Source organism: Rutilus rutilus, assembly GCF_951802725.1.
Source record: "Rutilus rutilus genome assembly, chromosome: 7".
Taxonomy (NCBI): domain Eukaryota; kingdom Metazoa; phylum Chordata; class Actinopteri; order Cypriniformes; family Leuciscidae; genus Rutilus; species Rutilus rutilus.
This window is the reverse complement of record NC_140221.1, coordinates 24221382-24236524: the sequence shown is the minus strand read 5'-3', so window position 1 is coordinate 24236524 and position 15143 is coordinate 24221382. Positions and strand designations below refer to the sequence as shown.

The window sequence follows — 15143 nt, the reverse complement described above, 5'->3', positions numbered from 1 at the left end:
CACAGTAGTGATAACGTTAAGTGCACCAGAATAAAATATAATATTCAGAAATAAACAGTGTAGCTGACTTACAGATTCAGTTAACATCCACAAATGAATAAGCTCGACTATTCAGGGAGCAGGCTACATAGTGAACTCTGAGAAAACGCTACGCTTGAGTAAACAGTTTTCTGAATAGGCTACTACAGATGATGGCCATGAATAAAATGTAATATTCAGAAGTAAACAGTGTAGCTGACTTAATGTTTAGCTGACAGAGTGTTTATGTCAGAATGTTTATTTTTAAACCACAACCCTCTAATGTCAGAATGTCTATTTTTAAACCACAACCTTCTAAGTGCTTATTTTACCGATATATTTACCGATATCTTTTGAATTTCTAATCCAAACAACGTCAAACTTGGGACTGCACTTACTCGTGCCCGTAGCAAGACACCTGTCAAGTTTGAAATCTATCGGACTACAGACGTTTCTGTAATTTATAGATAGATTTTCGTTCCATTTTTAACTTATAACTCTCTTTCCCCTCTTTACCTCTATACTCTCTTTTGCTCATCCTTATCACCCTCTAGAAAGGCCCTCTTTTTCTCGTTTAATAATACTTTTAACTCAGAGGGGACCCAAGGTTTGTTGTTTGAATAACATTTGATCTTTTTAGTAGGTACTGTGTTATCAACACAAAAGTTTATATAATCTGTAATACACTCAGTTAAGCTATTAATGACCTCATCATGTGATTTACACAGAACCTCCCAATCAGTTGTTTCAAAACAATCCGTTAATGCTTCATAGACTGAATCAGACCAAATCTTAACTGTTCTTATTACTGGCGGTTGCTTCCTCACAACCGGCACATAAACAGACCTAATATAATACAAGATTGTGATCTGATCGTCCCAATTGAGGAAGCGGTGACGGTCTGTAGGCTTCTTTCACATTTGCATAAAACAAGTCCAAGATTTTATTGTCTCTCGTTTCACAGTCCACATACTGAGTAAACGTGGGGAGAGTTATTATGTAGAGATGCTTGGTTAAAATCACCAGAGAGTAATCAGTGATTGGGGATATTTTGACTGTATCCTAGCTGTAGCAGTATTAATATATTCACAAGCATTAGTCACCTTGGCCGAAGGAGGGATATACATCGTTATCGCTATCACATAAGAAAATTCTCTTGGCAAATAGTATGGCCTCAGCCTGTAGCAAGTAGTTCAATATCCTTATTGCACAGTTTTTCTTTAACCCTGATATGACCCGGATTGCACCAGCATTCATTGACAAACAGTGCCAGCCCACCTCCTTTTCTCTTACAAGTCTCCGCAGCACACCTGTCCGCTCGCACAAGATGAAAGCAATCCAATTTTGCAACCGAGCCCAGCGTTCTCTCGCTCAACCAAGTCTCAGTAAGACACATAAAACTGCATTCGCGATACTCCCGTTGCATCCTTGTTAGTGCCGTAAGCTCCTCCATTTTATTCCCAAGCGACCGGACATTTCCCATGATGATCCCGCGGGTTAAAATGGTTTATGTCGTCTTTTCTTCAGTCGGTGCTTTACACCAGCTCTACACCCCTTTCTCCTCCTCCTTAGTTCCACAGGAGTCTCCGTTCTAGGTACAGATGACATTGCTGTGTGCTGAAGTGCCAATAGTTGTTCTCTTGAATAAATAATGGAGCAAAAGTTTGGTGCTCCCGTACTGTCCCCAAAGTTCCAATTAAGAATGCCAAAATAAAAATAATCATAATTCAATGCTTCTTGATACTCTCAAACTTAGGACCACACATAAACACATTCCTCAGACATCGATAAAGAGAATTAAAAAGATAAAAAAGGTTAAAAACATGCAGAGCTGCTGCAACAGGCTGCCACATGCTGCCACATTCACGGCACTTTCATCTTTAAGCATTTAAACACACCTTAAGATCAATCGTTTTTTAAGATCATGAAAAATATGAATTATATCAAGAGTGTCCAAACTTTTACTGATACATATAAAGGACGAAGTCCCTTCAGGACAGATCAGTTTTCTCAACCAATATGTTTATAACACCATTCCATTCCTACAGTCGCCATATTGCCTCAGCGACCACCTCTGTCTTATACAGTCTCTTTTTACACCCATAGTCCACATCCTTAACATAGATTGACTGCCCATTATCCTCACTCTGAGGAGGGCATTATAGCTCACACTGAGCCAGCATCTCTTCCCCCTCTCTCTATCTCTCTCGCTTTCACTCCTCTGCAGCATTTTGTTACACTTTATACTGTAGATACAGCCTCCAGAGAACTGCCTGTCTCACTGACCTCCACCAGCCAAACGAACACACACACAGAAACCTGAGCTCCCCAACAGAAATCTAATGGATGTCATTGCAACAAATAACACCCAAAATACATTCCTGCCCCTCATGGATTGATAACAGCAGCCCATGAAGTCAGAGCACTTCTTTCTGTTGAGTGAGGCAGTATCTCAAAGTGGAGAGAGAGAGAGAGAGAGAGAGAGAGAGAGAGAGAGAGTGTGGAGAGAGAGAGAGAGAGAGAGAGAGAGAGAGAGAGAGAGAGAGAGAGAGAGAGAGAGAGAGAGAGAGAGAGAGAGAGAGAGAGAGAGAGAGAGAGAGAGAGAGAGAGAGAGAGAGACAGTGAATCTATTCCTTAGAGAAAGAGAGTAAAAATGCAATAATCCCTCCCTGGGGGAAAAGATTGTCTTTTGCAAATAAACCATTTGCTCTTGTCTTCCCTGAGTGGTGGTAAACAAATGTGGCCTGATTTTCTCCACATCTCTGTGCAACAGCAGCCTAATGAATCTTCATTAGTTTAAATTGCTTTACACAAAAAGTATATTGTTAACAAAATGCTTTGGTGCTCATTTGGACAACACTAATTCAAATTGTGCCTGCAACGTTTGTCATCTCTTTTCTTTGCCTATTACTAAAAGTGGCCAAAAATATAATTGGAAAATAAGTGTTGATGCGGAAGGATACAGAATGAAGTCATAATAGACAAAGTTATGTTGGATCCTGGCAGGGACTTTGAACACAAATACGCACTTTAAACACTCCTAAAGCAACATCCAGTACTGTCTATTTGTGTCCCATTTGGACCTCAAATGCACAGAAATCAGCCTTCTGTCTCCCTCATTTTCATGCATCTTGTCTTTCATTTGAGCAACTCTAATAAAGCACTGATAGAATTCTCACCTCTGCCTGCCTAAATTCACAAAATAAAACTGGGAAAATACGTAGATGGAAAAATAATACAGAATAAGGGCATTGGGGCCCCACTATTAAATTGTGAAATCTTAAATATTTTACTGATAAGATTGACTCTCTCCTCTGTGTTTCACTGAAACTGAGTTTGAATTAAATATTAATGTTATATTATACCTTCAACAGCCACCCACTGTGATCACCAACCAAATCCTGTACATTAACACTGGTGAGACAGCCGTCATCAGCAGGTCCATTCTTCACATCAGTGACCCTGATAACCCACAAGACGTTTTCATCACGGTTCTGGATCCACCTCAGCATGGTCACCTGACACACGTGCATGGTGATGTGCAGGTAACCAATTTTAAACTGGAAGACCTGGATCTTGAGCAGCTGCAGTATGTACATGATGGTTCAGAAGGAGACCAGGACAGACTTCTGCTGCAGGTCAATGATGGACACAGCTACCAGAACATCCTGTTTCACATCAGCATTGCTCAAAAGGTACGGACATGACTGGTTTTACTCTTAAAACGGTTTGCTAAGTGACAGTTCACCTGATCAAAAAGTATTCTTTTATTTTTTTCATTGTAAATGTGCCGTTTAAAACGAATAACTAAATAACTAGATACCTTGTAATTATTTATAGGCCTATCAATGTGTCATGTTCTTTCAAGTAAGTGTGTAAAAAAAACAGCACATCATCAGCTCTTCTGCATTTTGGACTAAGACCAAGGCTTTTTTGGCTAATTATGGATTCCTGCACCCACCTGATGCTGAAAATCCTTGATGATTGAACCTCCTCAGGCTACCGCTGCGTAATGTCTTGATTTATTACTTATCTTCCCTGTGACCCTACATAGGGCGAGAGGTTTAGAGAATGGATAGAGAGATGGATGGGTCTTTGTACTCAAATTATTTAGCTGCCATTATAATTTAAGATGATGATCACTTGCAAGGGGATCCTGTTTTGGATAGAAACTGCTCATTAAGGTAACAGTTGTAGGTTACCACTTTTTGCAGTGTACTGTTGGTGTCTGTTTGTGATCACATAGGGTTCAACTAATAATAATTCATAATAATAATTTGTATTTATATAGGGCCTTTCCAACACCCAAGGTCGCTTTACAAAGATGGGTTTAAGGAACAGAACCAAATAAACATCAACAACAAAGTACAATACACATTGTACCGAGGGCTGAAAAGTAATATACAGAGGTTGCAACTACTGTGCTCGTTGCCTCACAGGATCATATATTTAAACATTAAGGTACTAGTATGTACCCTGTAGCAGTAGATATGGCACAAATATGATGTAGGTACAATTTAGCAAAAAAATTTCTGACAGTGCAAGCACATTGAGACACAGTGGATCAATTCTGTGATATAGACTACTGTGCGCAAAGTGTTTTTCATGACAGGGTAAACACCACTATCTCATACCTCATACACCCACTATACATACATACATAATCATCACCACCTTCTTGAAATTGCTTCTTTCTGACTATTTGACATGCCCTCAGCCTGCTGATGTCTAGACAGATAGCAACACTTTGTTTGCTCTTTTCAATCTCTGTTCCCCCTTCCATACACAGTTATCCACACATCTCTCTGTAGTGTCATCCGATTACACCTGCCTTGTTCCCTGCTGCAACCTCTTATCTCCCATCCTAAGCAGCTTTTGACAAATGGAAGCCCTATTTCAGGGTAAACGCTCTGTTTTCTGGTCAGTAGCACATCGGTTTTACTGGTAGGATAGCAGCAAGTTATATTGGGCAGAATCGCACGAAGGCCTCATTAAGATCTTTTGCAATCACGTAAGTGTCATTGAGTGGAAAGATCAAATTACATCCACAACACAAGGCGCTAAGAGCCAAAGTCACTGATCTCAAAAGACTCGTAATGTGGATTTCTGCAATGAAGACAAAAAGGGATAAATGAGGAAGCTGACTTTCAATTAGCCTTTTGAAGAGAAGTTCTTTGGCATTTGTAGTACCCAATCCATGTAATTGGTCAGCACTGGTGAATGATCCTTGGTTTTATGTAGTCTGGAGACCTCAAATTCCTGCACTATCCACACTTCAAAAGAAAGTTAGAGAAAGAAAGAAAGAAAATGGGGTGGTGTGGCGCAATGGATAAGACACATGCCTTTGGTGTGAGAGACCCGGGTTCGAATCCACTGTGAGACACCAATGTGTTCCTGAGCAAGACACTTAACCCCTAGTTGCTCCAGCGGCGTGCGACCTCTGACATATATAGCAATTGTAAGTCGCTTTGGATAAAAGCGTCAGCTAAATGAGTAAATGTAAATGTAAAATATTTCCAGGTATCAACTTCACTGTACAAGATGTTTTGTAAGGGAAAAATTTTTTCATTTTGATGTGTATCATCACAATTAATTGGTTGTATTCTAGTGTTATGTAATATGAATAGTTTACTTTAAAGTCATCTTTAAGGGTCATATCAGGTAGAAATGCACTACATGAAATGCAGCAAAAATCTCATAAGGGAGAGTTTATCATTTTGACCCATGAGTGAACTCTTCCGTGAAAACCTTGCCTTATAAATCCATCCCGCTCTCAGAGAGGTGATCAGGATCAGCAGGAAGGTGGTGGAAGGGTGCCAAGGTGTTTCCTTTGTGAATCAAAGCTTTCATCTCTCCACGTCCTTGAAAGTCTTTGATTATCTGTGAAGCAGATGATCTTATTCACCACAATGAGCTCCTCAGCTAGTCTTGGGATGTTCAGAGCCCACTCAGGATCTAAAGATTCCTTGTATAGGAAGTGTAGCCTTGATGTTTCTCAATGTAAAATGCAAGGATCTTTCTGAAGGATAATGTAACACTGATGACTGGAATAATGGATGATGAAAATTCAGCTTTGCCATCACAGGAATAAAATACATTTTAAAACATTTAAAAAGAAAACAGTTATTTTAAATTGTAAACTGTATTTTTGATCAAATAAATGCAGCCTTGGTGAACTTATGAGATTTCTTTCTAAAACATTTGAACAGTTACTTTTGAACAGTAGTGTATAAACTATTACTTTATTATGAGGTACTTTACATGCTGTTATAAGCTGAAATAAACATACCATTAATGGTGCATTATGGCTTCTCTTTAGGTTGGATTGACTCCTCACCTGCGTTCAGTGCCTAAGACCTGGGTGAGGGAGAGAGGAATGGTGCAGCTGTCTAAAAAGTGTCTCAATGCTCAGTTCCAAGGAGCCAGTGACTCTGAAATCCTGTACACCATTTATTCTGAGAGTGGACAGCCCAAACACGGTATCATCATCATCATTATCATTATCGGACTCTAGAATTCCTTACTCTATGTCTGTCTTTTTTTCTGAACTCAATTCAGTGCCATGAACTACAGTAAAATGCTTCTTTCTAAAGGAAACTTGTGTGTGTCTAGGAGAGATCGTGCTGGTGTCTATGCCCGCCGATGGTCCTGTGGAAGCATGGCAGTCTTTCCCAGATGGTCAGGACACCACACCCACCAGCTCATTTACACAGCAAGATGTTAATGAAGGAACTGTCTGGTACAGACACTATGGTTCTGGAACACAGAGAGACACTTTTCAGTTTCAGGTGAGACACACTGCGCAATAAATTTAACCCAAGGCATATACTGTCAGTTCAGCAAGAGCCCTGCGGCTCAGTATGTAGAATCAAAGGTTAACATCTGGCTGGGTTCATGTTTTAGTCTGTAGATGTACTGCTCTGTTTCACATATTTTACACATATATAAATTAAAAATAAAAACGATTTGATATTAATAAAATCTGGATCCAATTTTGATGCTCTTCACATAAGTAAATTTTACTGCTTTCATTTATATTTGAGAGTCACTATACAAAAGGGCACATTGTGTTGATATGAATTAAGATTGCTCAGGAGATGTTACTTTTTATGCACATTTATCCACTGCCGGTCAAAGGTTTGGATTTTTCGGGGTGGCTGGAAGAAATTAATACTTTCATTTCGCAGTTTTTACTGTAATTAGTGGGGGGGAATTAGCCTTATAAGAATAATAATAAAAAAAAAACTACCAACCTCTAACTTTTGAATGGTATTGTACCTTTCTTTCTTTCTCTCTCACACACCCAATATCAGACTATTAGACCAGCGTATCTCCTGTTACAAGTGATGCACAAAGCGAACACAAACCTCTTAGGAAGATAAACACGTTGTTCCCGTCTCTCGCACTATTGGACTATTTTCTCCATTTTACTTCAGTTCTGCTTCACACTCTTAGGCCAATTTGTCCATCTGTCCTACTTCTCCTTCACCGGCCTCACTGCATTACTTCGGTATAAATGAGCTAATTTGTCTTCAAATCCAGTTTCAAATCAGTGTAAGCAGCGTTAAAGGACATTCAATCACAGTTAATTCATCAGCTTAAACCCCTAATGACTCTTGACACAACGGTGTTTTCGTCCTCCTGCAGAAAATTGCTTTCCCGTCTTGTTTGTTCTTTTCTCTTCACATCTTGCCTGAGGCTGCACCCTGTGCCACAGACTTCATTAAACAAGATTTGAGTTTTAATGGTTCAACACGGTTTAATTTATGTCCTCAGGGGTGTTTGTGCGATCATGAAGTGTTTTTTCATTCGGTCCACACAGACAATTTTTTCACAAAATTTTTTAGATAAATAAATTCTAGTGGAAACACACATGTGCACTGTGGTATGTGTTTAGTTCATAAATGTTTGTTCATGCGTGGGTACTTTTGTTGACAGGTTTCAAGTGAGGTTTATCCAGAGACTCTGAGTGATAAGCAGACCTTCACTATAGGAGTGATGCCTCAAAGCCCCGGCATGCCTCAGATCTCACCTGGAGCCGACCTGCAGATTACTGTAAGATTCAAACAGCAGGACTAAATTAAGACTAAATTATTCTCTGTCTAGTTAAATAGGAGTTAAAATTCAGTGTATCCAGACTTTGAAACTGCTGCTTCTTTTTGTCTTTTTTTTTTTAACTTATATTCCTGGTTAGTCAAATGTTTTTATGTTTTAGTTTTTTCACTTAAAACACCTTGCCAGTTAAACGGGGAGAAAAGCTTAAGGTCGATATGATTTTTTTCTTTTTGGCCAAAAAATGTATACTTCTGTTTAGCAAGGACACATTAAAGGGATAGTTCACCCAAAAATGAAAATTCTGTCATCATTTACTCTCCCTCAAGTTGTTCCACACCTGTATGATTTCCTTTCTTCTGCTAAACACAAAAGAAGATATTTTAAAGAAGGTTGGGAATTAAACAGTTGCTGGTCCCATAGTATTTTTTTTTCCTACTATGGAAGTCAATGGTTTGGTTACCGACTTTCTTCAAAATATCTTCTTTTGTGTTCAGCAGAAGAAAGAAAGTCATACAGGTTTGGAACAACTTGAGGGAGAGTAAATGATGACAGAAATTTCATTTTTGGGTGAACTATTCCTTTAAATTGATCAAAATTGACAGTAAAATCTTTGTTACAAAAAAAAAAAAGATCTTTCTTTTCATCAAAGAATCCTAGGAGGAAAATGCATCACAAAGCATTTCTATATTGATAATAATAAGAAATGTTTCTTGACCACCAAATAAGCATAATATAATGATTTCTGAATGATCATGTGACTCTGAAGACTGAAAATTCAGCATGAATAAATTACATTTTAAATGTAATAGAATATGGTTTTAGTTGTAATACTATCAAATAAATGCAGTCTTGGTAAGCATATGACAATTGACTGCAAACAAAGTGTCTTGATCAGTGTAAATTGTTTTGGCTGTGTGTGTGCAGGCACTGGAAGATCGCGTGACTGTGATATCTCCCTCTGCTCTCTCCTTCACTGACTCTGAGACGCCCAGCGACAAGCTTGTCTACAACATCACCAAAGCACTCACCTCAGGCCATGGTAACTAAACCTCTATTATTGTCATAGGGGTGAGGGGAAGGACACTCATAGGCATAATGGAAGCCTGATAGTTTTGTTTTGTTCTCCTTTTTGTACCATTAAATAAAGAGTACATGATTTCAAAGGTGGAACTTGCCAAGGGTACGGTACTTGTGAGAAGCATCATTTGTGGTTCTATAATATGTTTCATATCCTTTCATGGATTAGTTGTTTTATCTGGATTAGATTACAGTTATTAATAGAATGGTCATGAACCTTCTCTTACGTTTAAAAAAATGGTGGAAAAAGATTGTGATGCATCCAAATGGCTTAGCTCATGGATATTAAATCAGTTTTGCATAAATAATCTTTATCCCACAATCTCTCTTTCATTATAATATTGGATTGATTGTTATATTAATATGAACATGATGATGTCACTATCCTCTTTCAGGTGCGCTGGAGCACAGGGACAGACCTTACCATCATGTGCGCCTCTTCACCCAGGCTGATGTAGACAGTGGCAAAATTATCTACAGACCCCCACAAGCACCGTCCCACCTTCAGGAACTTTATCAGTACTCATTTACAGGTTCGTTTTTACTTTACTACATAAGAATTATTATTATTATTATTTTTTTTTTTTTTTTGAGTACCAAATCAGTATATTTGGATGATTTCTGAGTGATCATGTGACAGCAAAGACGCCAGTGAATATTCAGCTTTAACATCACAGGAATAAAATAAAAAAAAATAAAAAAAGGTGTAAATATTTCACGATATTGCTGTTATTTTTTGATCACATAAATGCAGCTTTGTTGAGCATAAGAGACTAAACATTTTAATATGTTTAGTGTAGTGTAATAGGTTTTAATACAACTCAAATTCATTCATTGACAGTTCTGTTATACATTCAACTAGAAAACTGAGTCCCAAACCAGTTTTAATTGGAGAGTTTTTTTAATTTATTTTTTTACAGTGCTCTATGAATGTAACAAGCATGCAATACTAGAATGACACGCTCATTAATTTAAAATGCATATAGTTTGTATGGGAAGTTAATTAGCAAATATGTCAGCGCACTTTTTATTTATTAGTACTCTGATGCTAATATAGTGCTTCTGAGCAGTCAAACCCAACGGCTGAGGCATTGTTATTTGTCGTAAAACTCCCCTCTTCTGCATAAGCATTTAAATATGAAATAATCTCTCACCCTGCTTGCTAATTACTGTGATTTGTTAGCAGTTGTTTGTGAAAGTAACCACTAACAATCTTTCATTCCTACAGGTCTACCAGAGTCAGTGAGCCTTCATTTCACAGGTATATTATCACTTTTGACCTCTAACCCCCTTGTGACTCTGACTTATTCTCCCTTTCCTTACAAGCTTCCAGCAGACCCAGAATTCATTTCTTCCTCTCAAATGCCATGTACAGATCCCTCTGTGCCTCTGATCCCACATTCGCTGGTGTGTTGCTGTTATTTATTTATGGGACCTTCTCTCCCCTAAGAGGGAGTATAATTCCCTCTCTCTTTCTGATGTCCATCCATACGCTTTATTCCACCTGACAGCAGAATGCGATTGTGCATCCATCTTCTTCTTGCAGCACTCATGAATCAGAGCTGTGACTTCTCATATGCCCTTCTATGTCTGGATGGAAACAGGGCACTGTAGGGCAGACAAACTCCTTTTAGAGCTGTTAGTAATAGAGTGAAATGGATGGCGAGCAACACTAGACTGGAGAACAGCAGTGACAGGAGTCGATGCTGAAAGAACTTTTTATTCCTCTTATGTATTCTTAACTGAAGGAAAACATTGTCATAAAACATAGAGACTCTTGGCTCAGCAGTGGATTTCTGTTTGCATCCACAGTTTAAATTCAAATATTCTGTTTGCATTTTATTCTTCTTCTTTTTTTCATTTCATTTCATTGACAGTTCTTTCAGCATCGACTCCTGACACTCCTGTTCTCCAGTCTAGTGTTACTCGCCATCCATTTTACTCTATTACTAACAGCTCTAAAAGGAGCTTGTCTGCCCTACATTGCCCTGTGCAAGGTCTTTGTTTTGTCTCATTTGCATTGTAAGTATGTAAAATGTGACTGTGGTTTGGGAAATGGCTTCATCGCGTCTAGCCTTACAAAAAAAAATTCCACCAGCATACCATAGTAACTACTAGTTTTGTTTACTGTAAAATCATAATAAATGAATATGAGTAATCCTTTTTGGATGACAATAGTGGTTAAAACCAAATCACCACTGTTCTATTGTAGTAACTGTATTACATAACAACAAAAAGACTTCCATTTTCTCTTTTTAAAAGATACTTTTAAAAGCTCTGTGCAGTTGTTTTGACACCCAAACCGGGTTTTGTTTGCAGTCAGATGCACACACAATCACAAAACCAATTGGAGAGGCAAGGCAGCTATAAATTATTACTGTACAAAGGTGCATGAAAGACAATACTAACCACAATTCAGTATGCAAATATGACAATTTAATCATCTCTGACACTTACAACTTACAACCTGTGTCATGGCTTAAGAGAACATTTCTTTGACTCTTTTCTGTCTGATTCATCCTCTCTGTGTCTGTTGCATTCATTCATCTGAAGTGCAGAAGACAGAACTGGGTTGAAGATCAACAGTGTTTTTGTGCATGATTCACTTATTCTGAGCCACTCTCTTATTTCAGTGTCTGATGGAGAGCACACCACTCCAGAGATGGACTTTGCTATTCTGCTGTTGGCCAATCATCAGCAGCCGCCGGTCTTTCAGATTCTGGATCCGGTGCTGGAGGTCAGCCTTGGCGGCAGGGCACCAGTGGGTAAGGAAACTAGTATTGCAACAAAGTAATTAGAGTGAATGAATAAGTATTTGAAAGGTCCAGTCAGTATGTTTTTTTCCTCATTAAAAAGTTTTACACCTCATTAAAGTTTTGAACTGAATAGCTCCTTTGAGAAACGTTTCAAATCATGGTCACATGAGACTCCAGTCACATCAGAAGCCTAATAAAAGCTATTTCATTTTTCATGAGGCGGGTCACCTCATGGGGGCCACCATGTAGAGATCACATGACTAGTCGAAAACTACAAATTTTTTCTCAGTTAACACCCTGTTGTTGGACACTTTTACCCATTGAAAAAATTATATTTTCCTGCGAATAGCACATTTCTACAATGACATTGGTAACTGAAAACTTTTCCTTTCGCATGAGGCTACATCCACACCACTAGATGTCAGTAAAACGTCAGTCAGCAGCGCAATATTAACATAAAATGTGCCCCTTTTTATCTTACTGGGCTTGTTTCCATTTCGTGTAGGTGTGCGACAGTTAGCGGTGACAGATGCTGACACGGCCGCTGAAGAGCTGGAGTTTGAGCTGGTGGAGGGTCCGCTGCATGGGACCCTCCTGAGAGTGGACCTTGGCTCGCAGGTCCAGATGGTCAATGGTAGGTGCAGCATTTTTGGTTCTCACAAAGTGTATGATTCTTTATTGTACTTTTTGGCTTCAGTTTCTGTAGTTTATTTATCAAAATTCTCCTCCACCTCAGGAGACACCTTCACCTCCAGTGACGTCACCAGGAACGTTCTGCAGTATGAGCATGCCGGTCTCACCACCGAGGAGGACTCCATGACCTTCTCTGTGACGGATGGAATCTCACTGACCTCCATCACAGTGCAGGTCTCGGTGTCTGAGGTCAAAGGTGATGCTCCCAAACCAGACCCGAAGGCCTTGCTATCCATGGAGGTGGCGGAGAAGAGCAGCACCATCATTAGGCGTTCACATTTAGCTTATATGGTGAGGAATGGCATGTTCTTACAATGACTGAAAATAAAAGTTAAAATTGGTAGTTTCCAGGATGCATAAAAAGCATTGTCAATGCCTTCTAGGATGATGAATCTCCAGATGAGAGAATTTTTGTGCAGTTAGTTTCTATGCCAATGTATGGGATCCTCACCAAAAACAAGGATGAAGAACTTAGTGAATATTCATCCTTTACAATGGAGGACATCAACAACCACAAAATCAGGTAAATGATTTTGCATCCAGTGTTATTGTAGTATCATTTTAATATATTTGATTAAATTAAATTTGATTAATATTTCATTTTAATTTGAAAGTTTTAGCAAGTTGGTTTTATTTTTGTCATTGTTATTAGGTCTTGTTTTCTTTATACATTTTCATTTACGTTTTAGTTATTTTAGTACATCAAGTTAAACTAAGTGAAAATGAAAATGCTAAAATAAAATAAAGTATTTTTTTCTATATTTTACTTTATTTACAGTATCAAAGGTTTTTTTATGGTTTTAGTTTTAGTTAACTATAACCCTGCCTATTTATGTATTTTATATTCTTAGCAGTTGTTACTCTAATCTATTTACGATAATTGAATTTAGATAGTATTTGCTTTCATTTTTACCATAATTTTACTGCATATTCATTTTGTTTTGAATATGTGGCCTGATCTTTTTATCAGTGTGTTTCTCAGATCATTACCAGTATTAATGTATCATTCTTAGTTCTGCTATGTTAATATTAGACTCCATAAATGAGGCATGTAAAATGTTTGGCGAGCTGAAGTGCTTGGGGCGGCTCAACATGCATGTCAACACAAGCTGCTTTAATTGCTTTAAATTGTTGAGGCCCACTGAGAAATTATGAAATATAAACAATTCTCTCAGGCGATTATGTCTTTGCCCATATTTGACTGTCATCCTCTGGTGGTTAGTTTTTTAAACAGATGGAACATTTAACTTATGTTTTCAGAAATTTTTCAAAACAGTTTAATGTGTCCCAGCTCTCTTTCTTTCAGAATTTGAATAAGAAGGTTGAAAATAGTAAGATTTCTTTTTTTCTTTTTTTAAACAGGTATGTTACTTCCTTTGAAACGGGTAACCAGCCTGTCACTGACATTTTCCACTTCGTTGTCTATGATGGTGAGAACAATCGTCTGGAAAACCAGATGTTCACTATCACCATCACCTCTACCCAGAGGCAGCCACCTGTAGTCACTGTCCGCAGCGGCATTAAGGTGAGCATAGTTCTCACTTTAATTTAAGATCTGGTTCTTTCAGCATTTTTTAAACTCTTTATGGCGTTTCCTATGGACAGGTCCAGGAAGGAGGGCGAGTCCAGCTCTCAGCCAATCACATCATTGCATCAGACCCAGACACGTCCAGAAAGGACCTGCTGGTGTGGCTGGTCAGCCCACCCAAGTACGGCTACATTGAGAACACAAAAAAAGGTGAATCACTCAGCGCTGTCTCCATGTGTAATATATAACCTTTAAAGTAGGAGAGAGGCCGCACTATGCATAAATATACTTTTATTTGCACAGACGCGTTTCGGCGCGTGCCTTCTTCAGTGTGCAACAAGGTAACAATGTAGCCAATCTTGAATGAGAATGTGTCACTAAGTTGTTTCTTATAAACGGAAAACAAATATGTGTATTGTATGTTCATTTTTTTATATGTATAACAATTGTTGTCTTTCATTTATGGACTGTTTGAAACATTAGTGACATTATTGGACTGGATATCACTTTAACATCATTGGCTGGTGTTAATATGGGTGTGGGCATATAAGATTGGCTATTATTACCTTGTTGCACACTGAAGAAGGCACGCGCCGAAACGCGTCTGTGCAAATACAAGTATATTTATGCGTAGTGCGGCCTCTCTCCTACTTTATGCATTCTAATTATCCAGGCCAGCACTCTTAAAGTTTAATAGTATATGCATTGAGTGAAGCCTGCTCCTATCCTCACTTACTTAATATATGACCTAGCATTATATGTTAGTTTCCTTTTCTGAGTCACTCGGGGCGAATTTTTTATTTATTTTTTCAGTTGCTGATGGTGTAATTTTATTCATGAGCTGAGCACTCATTTGGTGTGAAAGAGATTTGTAGATGTGTGAAATTCAGATTAAAGCAGTAATCTTTATTCAGGCTTTCTGTTTGAGGAAGGAAGATGAAAGGAGGTGCAGATCATGGTGGAACATAAACACCCAACGACAGTTGTACAAAATATGTTTTTCAAAAGAAAAACAA

The 15143-nt window shown here is 38.4% G+C and overlaps 1 protein-coding gene across 1 annotated transcript in view; it reads left to right on the top strand.

Annotated features, from left to right (window-relative positions):
- Positions 1-15143, top strand: part of fras1 (Fraser extracellular matrix complex subunit 1) — a 123177-nt gene that overhangs the window by 83987 nt on the left and 24047 nt on the right. Inside the window, exons 29-41 of the mRNA XM_084414332.1 lie at positions 3393-3713; positions 6338-6497; positions 6631-6806; positions 7957-8073; positions 8998-9112; positions 9546-9683; positions 10379-10411; positions 11784-11915; positions 12412-12540; positions 12643-12890; positions 12983-13122; positions 13962-14124; positions 14205-14337. Coding sequence (XP_084270458.1) covers positions 3393-3713; positions 6338-6497; positions 6631-6806; positions 7957-8073; positions 8998-9112; positions 9546-9683; positions 10379-10411; positions 11784-11915; positions 12412-12540; positions 12643-12890; positions 12983-13122; positions 13962-14124; positions 14205-14337 — 2005 coding nt within the window. The remainder of the gene's footprint in view (positions 1-3392; positions 3714-6337; positions 6498-6630; positions 6807-7956; positions 8074-8997; positions 9113-9545; positions 9684-10378; positions 10412-11783; positions 11916-12411; positions 12541-12642; positions 12891-12982; positions 13123-13961; positions 14125-14204; positions 14338-15143) is intronic.